We start from the raw sequence: 14,589 nt of genomic DNA, 5'->3' as shown, positions 1-14,589 counted from the left end.
GACGATAGGACATGGGAATCTCCTTCCCTACTATTTTGTTGCTAGCAAAGGGCAGCACTTCCTCCCCACCAGCCTGTGCCACCATACAGAGGATGCTTAGCTGGGTTCATGATAGAGTTCCAGGAAAATTTAGACACAGAAATACTTCTTTTAGCTGCTGTTACACCAAGATTAGATCAGGAGAGTATATTCTCCTCTTCTTAACCTTATCGCTTAGTAGCCAAAGAAAATAGGATCTCACAGAAATCCCAGCAGAAAAAATAGTTAATAAAACAGTGATAGGGAAGTAAAATTCATCAGTTTGATGTAGGAATGTTTTCCCTTAAGGAAAATACATCTGTATTGGTAATGCTTTGTTCTTTAATAAAATCGGGATTTAAAGGTTTTAATTATAAAAAAACCCAAATCATAAATACTGTATTCTGTATGGCAATAAGAGTATCAGTGGGAAAGAATGCACGGAAGGTTTGCAATTACAACAAATGTAAATGAAATTTAAATGAATTAAAATGTTGTAGAATAAGGTGTGAGCCATTAAAATTAAGAAAGCACAATCAAACATTTTGATGCCCTCTGAAACAACTGGAAGAATTGAAAAATATAAAAATCTCAATTTTCTGCACCGGGTGAGGGGGGTAGTGTATTATGTCTCTACCTGCAACCATGTATTTAAAAGGTAAACTTTAAAATCATTTTGTATTCTAAAGAAAGAATGAACTTAGGTGGGGCAAAATACTTGTTTGACTTTCCCCTGGGAGAACAGAGCATCACATCTAAGAGATCAACATATACCTGGGCTGGGAGGTGAGGTGGTCACTGAAATACACAGAATGGATAGCTTCAGTGTAACATTTTTATTGATTGTAATTCTTGAACAGAGACATTCACAAGTGGCATAAGGGTTCTTTTAGTGTTTTCAGCCAAAATACCACTGCTTTGCTCTCAGCAAGTAACTTTATGCTGAATATAGAATCTAGTTGAAAGATTAAAGTAGACAGCTTTTGCTCCTTGTAGGCTTCCCAAATAGGAGGAATATGCAAAAAAGTTTCAGAAGTATTTCTGCAAAGAAATTTTTTGTTCTCAACATCAAGCAAAGAGATTTACTGCGTATCTAGAGCATCACTCTCTAATAAATTCTGCTACTCTGGGATAGTTAAATTATACTATGACTTAGGGAAGCATTTAAACTTTCAGAGCTGGCTTCAGTGGCACTACTTGTGTGCATAAAGCGCACTTAGAGAAGTCTTTGGAAGATAGTGGCTGTAACCAGTTATCTGTTCTGCTCAAAATCCAAGTAAGTGGTTGCTGCACAGAGGCAGCAGACCAGAGAGGGAAGGCACCATATAGCAACTTCAGAAAATTTGTTCTTAGACTCTGGTGTATTGACGTAATCTTTTGTTGTTGCAGTTATTTCAAGTACTCAGTAAAAGTACTTGTCAGATTTAAAATAAAAAAACTCCTCCTAATTTCTTCACTAGTACTTACCCTGTTCTTTACTGGCCAACACTGGGAGAAGACTGTATGACTTTAACTGTTTAATTATCTTTCTAGCATAATCTACAAGTTTTCACTATCTTAGAGCTCTGCTAGTTGTAGCTCTGGGAAATGAAAGATGTTGTTGTATATACAGCACAAGTACATGAGTAATTTGATCTTGGAGCCAGCTGATGTTGTCTTTCTTTTTAATTTTCATTATGCCTTTAGCTCTGTAGCTGCTCCAATTTTTTTTTATTAGAAAGTAGTATATAAAGAGGCAATACAGGGTTAATAGCTGTTCAGGGAAAGTGTTTAAAGAACAGCACCAGCTATACCTTATAGCAACAACATTTTTTCATAATGTTTCTGCTTTTTATCTTTAGAATTTATCTGTACTTCCAATTCAGGATTGCACACATAGGTGCTGTAGAAATATCTTCGATAGTTAGAGCTTTTGTAGTCCATCATATTTTTGTTCTTACATTGTTTCAGATAAATATTAAATATTTTATAATATTTTTTCATGGTTAAGAAAAGGAACTCTCAAAGTAAAGCTAATTTCAGTGTCTGCCCCTGCCATTAATAATTGGACCTATCTGTCAATTCAGTATACAACCACTATGAAATATAGTCTAGGAACTCAGTTGTTACCTGCTTTTAACCTAGCTGTTGCACTGATAATTGATTTAACAAAAAATTTAGTACTGGATGAGTATCATGAGAACTGGAAAGCAGAGGCAGAGCAGTGTCACACTCTGGAAAGAAGGGATATGTAGTTTTTTGTTTGCTCTAGATTGTTTTGCATGACTTTTTAATCTCCATGTATGTGCTTTCCTTCTCCCTGTGACAGTTTTACTGCCCCACAGTAAAAGCTTAAAATGTAGTTGTTTTCAAAATGGGACTTTATGAAAATATCAAAACAGTATTATTTTTTTTTAAATGAAAAATAAATAGGAGAACAAAATACTGATTAATGGTGTGTTGGAAACTAACAGGGAATAGCCTAGTGCAGTGATCTCAGAAGAGAAATAATCCTGAGCCTCTGCAAGAGAAGTGGACCAATGCAGAGTAACTTCGCAAAAAACAGAAGCTGTGATTTTTATAATAAGCGGTAATATTCCGAGGAATACAGCCCAACTTCTCATGTCAGTAACCAGCCTTGTTTGCTCTGGCAGAGGTAGGGAACTAACAAAATTTATCTTGACGCTATCCCTCCTAAGCATGTTGTTGTCTCTTAATTACATATTGAATAGCATCTGGTGTTTGAAGAATAATCAAATAGAAACACAGCAGGGAGAAGTGTGGCAATATTGGTGCGAGCTGATACTTTTTTCAGCTTGTGGTGATCTGGAGGCTCTCCCCTGGTCACTTAGCCATCCCGTTTTTTCCTCAGCCTGGCCTGACACGCCCCAAACATCAATTTTGTAACAATAGTGTCAGGCCAAATTTAGCTCTCAATTTTGATTTTGTAATACCAGGTTTTCATAACTCCTAGAACATGTGGAACTAAACTGTTTCCATCTCCCTCTCTTTTTCCTTCAGTCACCAAGGGAAAAAGTATTGAAAACGGTTTCCTGCAAGAGATTCAACAAAAGGATTGCAGTGCTCTGTTTGTGTGGTGAAACCAAAGTGACTAGAAACTGTCTGGCCTGTTTTGTTTGAGATTGAGTGATCTGTTATTTCAGTGGAACTAAGAAGTTGCAGTGGTTTTTGAAAACCCCTCATAGTACCTAGCTTTTTCTTCGATACTGAATTACCTTTAAAGAACTCTGCCTCAGTAGCATCAGGGTAATAGCATTTGTCTGCCACACGCAGATGCTGTAAGAGGAAATGTCTTAGTTTATGAAATACTCAAATATGGCAATACTGAAGACAGGTTTAATAGCTTATCTAGGAGTTATATGTAAGTGAAATAGTCTTTTATAAACTATTATTTTCCAAAATCAAAAGGGTAGGAATCTTAGTCTAAATCTCTAGCCAGGCAGGGGAAGGATATCAACTACAAAATAGACAATTATATTTTCCCATTGTCTTGAACAGCTCTTCAAGCACAGATTGTCTGAAATAGTTGCCATAATATGTTTTTACTTCTCAGGCCATGGAGCTCAGGGAATCAGTTTTTTAATATCTACATCATCTCTTTCCTCCTGGGACTGAAGCTGGTTACCATAGCAAAATGGCAAGGAAACTGATAAGCAAGTAGTACCATTTGGCAAACAGGATATAAATTTATTTTATTAAAACAGAGAACTGTGAAAATAATTAATGAGATTAGAAAGCTTTTTTCTTTTTTTTTTTCTTTAATATATTTTAAAACACCTGTGAAGAAAATTGTGAACAGATATTGAACAAAATGCACTTGCTCACGTAACAAGTGTTGCTGCAAATAGTAGGAGCTTCAGTTTTAAATCTCTGCAGATCTTTGATACTTTCAACATTACAATGTAATTTCTCCCCTTATGTTTCAGGGTGTTGCAAAGATGCCATGCTGTGAATTAAATGAGCTTCTGCTTAACAGTATTTATGGGTGTCTGTCCCCTGCTACTTAAAAATTACATTGCAATATAGTTTTTATTCCTACTTGATGAAGCATGGTCATCTGAGTCTGTATTGTAAATTAGTCTGTGGAGTCCCTCGGGTTTGTGTAAAATGACCTCAGTGAGTGCTGAAAAGTTAAATTGCTTTGCATTCCACAAACGGTACCAATAAAATGAAGTCTGATGATGTTTTTCATACTCCCCTTTGACAATGTTGGTGTCAATGCATAACATGAATCGTGTGCCTTGAACTGTACAGCTCGGCTATTTAAGGCATTATCACAACAATGGTATCTTCACTAGGCGGACTTTCTGTTGGCACTGAGATATACCCAAAAAGAGCTTGTTTTCAGGACTGAGTTGTTCCTCTTTTCTGCTTGGTTAACTCCTGATATGTTGCCTGCCATCTAAACCACATGTTGTCTTCTGTTCTTGGTGCAAGAGTTGAGTCACTGTTTTGGGGAGTTTGTTTTGGGTTTGCACTTTTGACTATAAGTGAAATGAAGTTGCAGATTTTGGGGATTAAAAAATAAAACTGCATATTTCCTTAAAATCTTCTCTGCTCTCAGTTTTATCCATTTCAGATATATGATGCGTGCTTATGCTATGTTACACGCCCCAACAAATTTTCCACTTACCATGCAACTGAATAGCTCCAATAGAGAGGATTTGGGAGTCTTGCTGTAATCTGGCCATGCAAAAGATGCTATTTAGTCTTAACTCCTTTGAGGCCATAGTAACTGTATTGAACTTGTAGAAGTGTTGTTCACAGGCTGTGAGTCATAATCAGTGCAGCCGTGGAGCAGAAATCAGGGTAACTCCTAGGAAAACTTTATTTCTACTCTCTTTTTAAGCTGTTTCTTCATTATAATAAGCACTGGTGGTGTTTTGGGGAAGGGGGGGGGATTTTTCATCCTTAAAAATTATCATTATCAGCAAAAAAATACCATCAAATGCCCATTGGATGCAGCACTGGGTTAGGGTAACTGGGCAGGATCTAGGTGGAAGTTGGCTGGTGTCTGATCAGTTTGGGGGAGAGATGGAGGACCTTGGATCTGGCAGGATCCAGGCAGCCTTAGAAAGAGCTGAATGAGAATATAATTGTGAAGGAAATGTGTGAGTTTAGGATCAGGAGTTATTTCATGTTCATGTGTATGACCTGCACCTTTGATACCCCTATGTCTGTCCAAAATGTGGACTCTTTGGATAGAGGAAGCAATCTGTAGGGGATGAGAATGTTTCCTTCTTGGAAACCACTTACCTGCAAATACACATAGCTGGCATTGATGATAATCACCAGTGGCTATCTATAACCTGCAGGTTATTGTACTGCAGTGTGATGCATAAGTGTGGCAATTCATTGCGGTGACGTAGCCCAAAATGCAGCACTCTGATGCAGGAGCTTGGGAAGTTGGAGTGTTGCCATCTACTGGCAGCCATCCACAGAGAGAAGTCCCTCAGCTGGCTGTAGCTTGAGATATTGCTTATTTTGAGCTGAAAGATGAGGTTTTTCTGCCTAAATCCTGTTTCAAGGCAGAGTTGTTAATAAAATAATTGTCGTTGTCCTTAGCGCATGGATATAGTCAAAGAGTTAGAGTAATCCCAGTGAGGTTTCTCAGAGAGGTTGTTACTCTTTGGGATGTGGGTCCATGTTTTGACACGGGGGTGGCTTCTCTCTCCTGCACAGTGACCAAGTTGGTTTGGGGAGTCCTGAGCACCCCTGTGAGCCCAGGGCTTGAGGGGTGCCCTGCACCCTTCCTGCCCTTCAGAGCTTGGCCTTGTATTTTCAGGGAATGGGCTGGTCTGGAAATTACTTTTTTTTAATTCTGCGGTAAAATAGTTAATAAAGGTGAAGGGTATATTTGGACTCATTAACGAAGAGACCAAAGATCCCTATTTTTAAGAATCTTGCAGGTCTGCCAGTCTTTCCTCCTAGAAGAGATGAGAGGTGTTTCAAATAAGTCTGTCCTCAAAAGGGAATTCTAGTACAGCTTATGCAAAAAGTTCTCTCAAAAAGTTATACTGTGACTGACCTCTGTCAAGGGAAATATTTACATGGCACCATCAGAAGCAGTTTTGAACATTTTGCATGAACCAAATGCCACCAATGGACATGGATTTGTTTTTTCCTTTTTATTAAAAAATAGTTGAGAAATAAAAGATTGCAACACTAGTTTTCAGCAAAAGTTATGTGACTGCTTCCTTGCAAAACACAACCCACATGGAAGCAGAAGAGTGATGTAGCTTTTCCTTTGTGCTTGTCCGGTCCAAATATGCTTCAGACTTAACAACTCTTTCTGTAGTCATCTTCACAGCAATGTAAAAAACGTATTTTTTTTATCTAGTAACATAAAATTTTGAGTTGGAACTAGATTTAAAAAATCTATTTCAGGTGCTCTTAAACCTTGTGAATACCAACATTTTCCCTTCAGTATTTTAAGCACTATTTCAAAATCATGGTTTAATCTATCTTTGATATGTTTTCAAGCCAGATACGTAGGTACACAAACATGGAAATATTTGTGTTCCTCTGTCAGATCTGTCTGCATGAGTCTTAGCTGACTTTTAGCTGACAGAGCAATGATGCATTTTTAGATAGATTTTTGTCACAATAGTTCCAAGATACTGGATTACCAAAAGCAAGATTACAGAATTACCAGTGGAGTTGTATTTTTTACCAGTGAAGTAATACACAGTGTTAAGAACATATATTTGAGGCCATATATGGAAGTTTTATATTTTAAAGTCTAGAGAGGCAAAATACACTGGAATTAAGAGCTTGAGGTTTAAGTGTGGCTTGGATTAAGGAGTCGTGGAAGGGGCTGGGTTCTGGCTGATGCTTTGTTACTGATGGCAGGCTTCCAAAGTGTAACCAAGTGTTTTTCTCTTTTTTTTTCTTTTTTTCTTTTGTTGCAGCTGGTCTCCAATGTTCTCATCTTCTCCTGTACAAACATTGTAGGCGTGTGTACCCACTACCCAGCAGAGGTGTCCCAAAGACAGGCTTTCCAGGAGACCAGGGAATGCATACAAGCCAGGCTGCATTCTCAAAGGGAAAACCAGCAGCAGGTAAGAGCAACAGTGGGAAATAAAAAATGAAATTGCTGAAGCAGAATTAGCAGGCAAACTGTTCTGTAGGATGGGATTTGCAGGCCTCTTGCTTCTTGACTAATCCAAGCAATAATAGGCTGATGATAGAGGGCAGGATTTTTCAAGGTTTGAAAGAGAGCTCAGGGGAGTATTTCTTCCCCAATACCCTGATGGACTTCTCCGCAGACATCAACAAACCCTGTAGTCTATGCTCTGTGGATTAAAATTACATAGTATGCAGAGTCTGCATAGTTTTTTTGCACCCATCATTGAAGCCATGTGTTGAATGCAGATGCAACACACAGGCTTCAGATGGACCCTCTTTGTAAGGTCAAAACGTGGTGTGTTTGTCAGCGAAGCCACTGCCAACAGTTAGCTGTAAGGCACGTTTCAGAAGTGAAAGGTAAAAATTGGTCCACAGAACATACTGTCCCTTGATGCCTCCAAAGAGGGTCCCCTTCCTGCCTTTCCCAAAGGTTCCTACCTGCTTGCACACCTCTGTATACCTTTTAGGCCTCAAGTGAATTGTATTTGTTCAAAGAGTAAAATTCATCACCAACTTTGATGGTTTTTTGCTGCAAAAAAGACCTGTTGCTGCTAGCATCCAGCCCAGTCGTCAAGGGTACCGAATGTATCTGGTCCCCTAATCCATTTGTGGGTTCTCTTGCAACAAATCTCTTGCATCCTCAGAATTAGATACAAAAGACCTTTTGGGGCAGCTTGACTATTCCCTTGCTAACACACATCTCTGCCCTGCAGTACATCTCGTAGCGGTCTGTCCAGTCCAATTTGAAATGAATCATGAAACGGGGCTTCCACTCTTCCCTGGGGAGATATGTCAGAGCTTGGTTGTGGGTTTGGGGGAGAGGTCAGGGGAATGAATCAACTGGAGTGTCTTTGCATCTCTGTGGCAACACAGCTTAATTTTCCCTCATGTCTCAGCCCATCTGCATCTATGGATTTGTCTTTTGGCAGTGTTTTGTGAGGTACTTCTGGCTAACATACTTGCTGTTTAACCCTTACTGTGAAATAATGCGTACACATACTTTATTTTGATAATATATGTATGAAAACGAGATTCACGCTCAAGGCTCCTTTTTCCTTTGTAGCAAATGTAGTCTCAGAAAGATGAAATGAGCAGCCGCTCCTCCTTCCACACCTTGAAATGAAGGAAAGGATTGAGCCAAAAGAGTACCCCATTTTACTTCTTGGTTACAGCTCTGTCCTCTCTGCTGAGAGACTGCCTTAGCAGCATGGCTCACATGCTTGTGCTGTTCTGGATTTAGGAGCTTTTATGTCAGAAGTAGTTAATGAAAAAAGCCCTGACAAATGCTCTAGCTTTATGCTTTTTTCTTCTCCCCCTCCCCAGAGGAAAAAATATACCATACAGAGGAAAGCCGGGACATCAGAAAAACATGGGTCAAAGCCAGTCACTTAGAAGTACCCTCCAGTACTTCCAGCAGTAACGGTGGCTGCTGGCTACTCCTAATAAGATTATTTGCTGCTACAGTCTGCACTGACATTGATCTCCAGGTTCAGTTTAGATGCATCCCTATGCATAATGCATTGAGATAATCTTGAGGTGACAGCAGACACAAATAAAGGCAGCTCAGCCTGTATCTGGGAGAGCCAGTCTCCAAGCAGGGGTGGAGGGAAAGACAACTGCACAGCCCAACGCTGTTATCATTGCTTGCCTGTTTCTGGAGATCTGATGGTGCTCCTGTGTGCTGTTCTCTATTAAAGGCAAGCAAATTATCTCTGGCCAAGGAATATGTCTTTTCCTTTATTAAGCATCTACCAGCACCCAAAATTAGCAAGAAAGTAAATAAAAATCCAGAATGTCCAATGCAGAAGGGAGACTTCTTGTCATTTCATTATTTGAGATCACCTAGGGCAGAGCCATAACAGGAATCACTGTTGCGTGCCCAGAATAAAATACTCTTGGATGAAAAAATAGGTTTTCTCCACAATCCGTAGTGAGCAAATACTTAGGATTTGAGTAAGAGATGCGTTATTCAGACTACACAATTTTACTTCTAGCATTGCTTGTCTTTCGTCTCTGAAAAGTTGTTCACTCCTTCTCTTTTTCATCTCTGCATCACTTAACTTGTGGTGAAAAATAAGTGTTATTAAACCTGAGAACAAAAGGATAGTCATAAGACATTAAATATTTTAGTGATTTGAGGTAGTCTTGGGAGAGTATGACATAAATAGGTAAAATTCCTATGTAGTACAGAGTCGTCGTAGGGATGTGTGTGCCCACGTATACATATATCTATGTGTATGTATGTAAACAGAGTAGATCTGTATTGTACTCTTTCATCTGTGCCTATTCTAGAGACCAGTGCTCCTTGGGATGCATTTGTTTAATGTATAATTCAGTGGAACTATACTTGCATCTTATTTTGAAGTGAGAATTATATATGAATTTGCTCTTGCTTTTTTTATCAGGTCAGAATGCTGCCTTGTTATACTTGTAAAACAGCAGTCCCAGTCACCTCACTGGTGCATTATAAGTGATTTTACAGTGAGGGCTGCAGTACTTTCTAGTTGTTATAGCAAAATGAAAATTGTACTCTAGTGGAGACTTTAATTTCTGTGCTCCATTTGAAATAAAACGTAGGGATTTTGTTGTTTTGAAGGTCTTTTAACATGGCTTGTGCTTTACAAAGGCACTTGTTACAGCTTCTTCCTGTTAGCTTCAGAGGTTATTTTCAGTGATTGTGATGCTCCCAACAAACAGAATAAAGATAATGCCCAAGTCTGTAACATGGCTCAGCTTCCTAATTAGTTGCTGCATGAAGGGATGTTGTGCGACATGCATTTGTTTCACGCAATAAGCCTATCTTATTCCGCAATTGGTGATAGTTCAGAGCGGTGTTAGTTCATCTCCTGGAGATCTCAGGGTGTCTTGAAAATATTGGTGATTTAATCTAGCAAGTGCCTATGGTGTCAGGAAGAGTAGGGGTGGAGGCTCTCAAGCAAAAGTTACACAGAAATATATGTGAAAATCTCTTGGAGTGCTAGTAAGAGAAACTCGGTCCCCTGAATATGTCCCTATTTTGCAAGCAAGTAAAAAAAACCATTCCTCCACGCTCATGTGCCTACAGGGAATGTTCCAAACCTGTGGGTGCCCCTGAACGTCCCATTAAGCTCCAAGTTATTTAGAGGATGTGTAAAATCACATGTAAAATAGCAGCTTTCACACATTCAAGGATGCCTATTATAATATGCAAATGACAACAGCGTATACACCAGTTACTCTGGTAAGCATACAAGTGTGTTGTGCTTTTTCGCTCAAGTAGTACACTAACAGCTGACAGAAGCCTGAGGACATGTGCATGATTCATGATCTTAAAAAAAAATGTGGATATGTAACTGTTAGCACCTGCAGTATGCTAGTGAAGGTGAGAGTACTTTAAAAAACAAGTGTCTTGTCAGGACTGCTGCAGTTTTGAGCAGAGGAGATAGAAATCCCTCCAACATATCATCTTCTGTATTATTACTACCTCTTCAGAGACTGGAGGCAAGAATCAATCTTTTTAAGGTACACATTGAAGGGGAAAAAAATGGAAATACTGGGCAGTGCCGCAGACTGTAAAATGTCTCAGAGCATGCTGAGCACGTTTCCAGTGAATTCATCTTCCTGTTTCCCTCAAAGTTCCTCTCTCTCCTTAGAGGAAGAAATAAATGGGGAACTTTCAGTTAAAACTAGGAATTAGAAACCAGGAACATGCCTGTAACTGTAGTATGGGCAAGAGTTTTGGTGACATAATTAGTACAGGATTGCTGACCCCTCTGAGTCAGGACTGCATTTGAGCCCTACTGTTCCCTGTGTCATTGAGAAGTAATGAGCTGTTAGATAAGGTTAGGGATCTTCGTTTACACCACGCTGTGTTTGTGTCCTCTGGAAGGAAGGCCCTTTTCTTCCCTCTGCTCACTGCAGATAAAGAAAAATAAAGACAAGAACGGCACAAGCATTTGGGGTTCTTCAGCTATTCCAGAGCACTGCCTGCGGGTTGGACCACAGTGGAGCTGATCCCAAAGGAGATGCTCCCCACCTTCTTCAGCCATAGCAAAAACTTCTTTTGACCTGCGAGGGGTGTGAATGGGAATAAAATGAAGGTCTCGGCAGAATTTCTCAGGACACCTGAGATACACAAATGCATCCCTGGGGGACATATTACCCGCAAATTTAAATTCTATAGCTTCTGCATGAAATTGCCACCAAATTTAGAATAATAACAAGCACAGGCTTTTGTGTGAGTTTTTAGGAAAATTACCAGAAAGTCATCGTTTTGTCATGAAACTAATTTTTGCCTAGCACGCAAAACTATATACAGAACAGCTTACAAAATAATGTTATTAAAGTCACACTAAAGCTATTATCGGTAAATAAAAGTGCCAAGTGAGGGTGGAGAGCCATGAATTGTTGATGACAGAGGTAGTTACTGAAAATACTCTTGTAGGTGAGTGGGTGGGTTTACAGGGCTTAATGCAATGGGGCACTAATAGTGGTTTTAAGTGTAGAAGTATAATACTGCATTGTACAGTTGGGCTAACTTTTCATGCTAGTTTCATCGGGGCATTCCTATTGACTTTTTAGCTGCTAAGAACAGGTTTGTGCCTGTTGGGGGAATGTGCTTAGATGATTAGATAGGAAAGGAAGGAATTTTAAATGGTGCCCAAGGGTGTTGGGATATCAGTCCTCTGGTCTTAAGTGAAGGAGGACTTCACGGTGGTGTGGAGAGGCTGTGTGGGAGGTCAGACAGTATCATTTGTCAGAGTCCTTCCAAGAATGGTGCACGGGCACTTTTTGAGTTGCATGGCTCCTTCATTTGCAAGAATTGGCAACCATGAATTACAAGCCCACTGCAGATGGGATGAAAAATTATAATTTTTCTTCTAAAATCATTGAGTTCTTATTGTGATGTTGGGACAGAATTGCATATAACTTGTTAGGGGATCAGTTGCTGGGTTTATGGAGACCATTTCGCTTGGTTGTACTCATCTCTCACCAAACTGATGACTCATTTCTCCCCAGTAAGGAACAAAGTGTGTTTGTTAACTGGGCAGCAGGTGTTTTAATTGGTTCATCTGTCTGACTCCACAGGAGCGTCTCCTGCTCTCTGTACTTCCTCGACATGTTGCCATGGAGATGAAAGCTGACATTAATGCCAAACAGGAAGATATGATGTTTCATAAGATCTACATCCAGAAGCATGACAATGTCAGGTAAGAGCAGCAGCCCATCTCCCAGCTGCTGGGGAGTAGGGCCCCTCCCAGTGCTTGGCACTTAATACCCAAGGATGAAGATGACAGTGACACATAGTCCAAATAAGCGTAAAGACTCAAAAGTGCCACTAGTTGACTTTTGAAAGTTTGTTGATAGGACAGGAGGAGGATTGCCACATTCCTGCAACATCTTCCTTTGAGAAGAAACTTTAACTGCTCTCTTTCCTTAGATTCTTTTTTTCCCCCTTCCTTTCCTGGGGTAAGTCTCAGTGGTTTTGAGAAGGTGGTATATTTGGGTTTAGTTATTTTTTGACAGTTACAAGCACCCTTCTGATAAGCCATGATGGGATGCCAGTTAAAAATTGGCAACGCTTTCCATGGGGTGAATTGCAGAGCCCAGCTGAGGTTAAGATCACCTGGCGTGGTCTCTGCCAGTTTGGAATTACAAGCAGGGGGTCTTACTGACTGAGCCGTTGACAGCTCAGTCACCCAGACTCCTTGGTCTACCTGGATAAGCAGAAGAAATCGATATCCGATCTCTGACAAATCATGCAAAATCAAACCTAGTCCATGTTGCTGGGGTAGTCCAGCCCCATGAGTTTCTGAACACCACCAGATTCCCACTGTCCACTTCCCAGGGAAGAGGCAATAGAGTTGTACTTTAGTTGCTTGATATCTTTATGGGCTGCAGTTACAAAGTTAAGTTTAACTTAATCTTGATTCATTTTACCTCTGCTGTTGTACCTGACGTCTCTGGGGATCACTTATGTCTCTGCTAAGCCAGGTCCTGGAACTGTGTAACAGCTCTGTCAGTCTATAAACACTTCTGCTGAGACACAGGGACTGGGGACATAGAGTTTCCCTCCTTCCCCTGTCCATCTCCCCTCCCAACAGGAGGCTTGCCTGTAAACTGCTTGCATAGCCTTCTCACTTGTGTAGCTTTAAGTATGTTGGTGAATTATATTTTCTGATACTTGGTGCTCAACAAATAGAAGTGGATTTCTTACATCTCTAATATACTGCACCCTGCATAATCTCCAATAGCTGATGCAGTGAAATTCATACGAAATTCTGAAACATTTGAAGCCATTTCCTTAGCACTGAGGGTAGCAGGGAGAGGTAATGTACAAGCAGAAATTGGGAGGAGGTTGATCACTGTTGAATGTAGAATCTGATATAAAACTTACTGAAATCAGGGCAAGTCTGTGTGCTGGCTTGGATGGACTTCAGTTCAGCCCTTCATATTTTTGGTTTGACTCTTTAAACAGATAAAGATCCACTAGCAATACTGAAGAGAAAAACATTATCAGATATCAAAGACAATAATGGTTCAGTGATGAAAAATAAAGAATATACATATGGTGATGAAGGTGAGGGGAAGAGGCCATCTAGAGTGCCCTCAGCAGAGTGCTACAGTAGATTAGATTAGGTTTTGTATCTTTACATCCATTTTTTCCTTAATGGCACTGAGCTTGTTCAAGAAGGTGTGTAAATTTCTTGTGATAGATGCCATTTGTGAATTTTCTTAATTGAGAAATTACTTCTTTCCAGTACTCAAAGGTCAGCTTGACATTCTAACTGAATGCAGTTCACTAGATATGACATGAGACTGGTCAGTATGGTATTGTAGTCTTTCACATCAATTTCCATATGTCATTATTTGCAGGTTTGAAAGTTGTTCAGTACAGTCAAATCTTAGTAAAGTTGATTATCTCTTTAGGATGATACTTATGTGAAATTTTAACTATATCACTAAATAAACAAAAACTAAACAAACAATAATAAACTAAATTTACAAATGAACAATTTTAAAGGGAGAAGGGAATCTGACAGAACGATTATGATTGGAAAAAATAGCCCAAAGATAATGGCTGGTATGGAGACATGGAGATCGCAAAAGATACAACAAAAAACGATGCATGACCCAGAATATAGAAAGAGAAAACAGTTTGCTATGATTTTCAGTTATGGCTGTGAAGTAACGTGAAAGGTGAAATGTATACAAAAATGGACGTATGCACCAATCAGTTCCTTGGACTGTCCTGATGGGTGGCTAACAGGAAGCTTGCAAACATTTAATTTTCACATCTTGCATATTTATTGAATAATATGAACATTTCTGTAATATATTATCTTCTGCAGCCTAAAAGTAATTTTAACTTTTTTCCTCATGTTAATGAGTGTTTAGGAATCAAGCCCTTGCAGGTGCTGACTGTCTCCAGTGCAAAGGGAGGCTAAGGTCTCAAAAGATCTT

At 39.6% G+C, this 14,589-nt stretch overlaps 1 protein-coding gene across 1 annotated transcript in view; it reads left to right on the top strand.

The window, feature by feature from the left end:
• Window positions 1–14,589, top strand: part of ADCY5 (adenylate cyclase 5) — a 221,699-nt gene that overhangs the window by 122,767 nt on the left and 84,343 nt on the right. The window contains exons 2-3 of the mRNA XM_052791136.1: window positions 6,930–7,079; window positions 12,214–12,335. Coding sequence (XP_052647096.1) covers window positions 6,930–7,079; window positions 12,214–12,335 — 272 coding nt within the window. The remainder of the gene's footprint in view (window positions 1–6,929; window positions 7,080–12,213; window positions 12,336–14,589) is intronic.

Source organism: Harpia harpyja, chromosome 7, assembly GCF_026419915.1.
Source record: "Harpia harpyja isolate bHarHar1 chromosome 7, bHarHar1 primary haplotype, whole genome shotgun sequence".
NCBI lineage: Eukaryota > Metazoa > Chordata > Aves > Accipitriformes > Accipitridae > Harpia > Harpia harpyja.
This window is presented reverse-complemented; position numbering and strand designations above follow the sequence as displayed.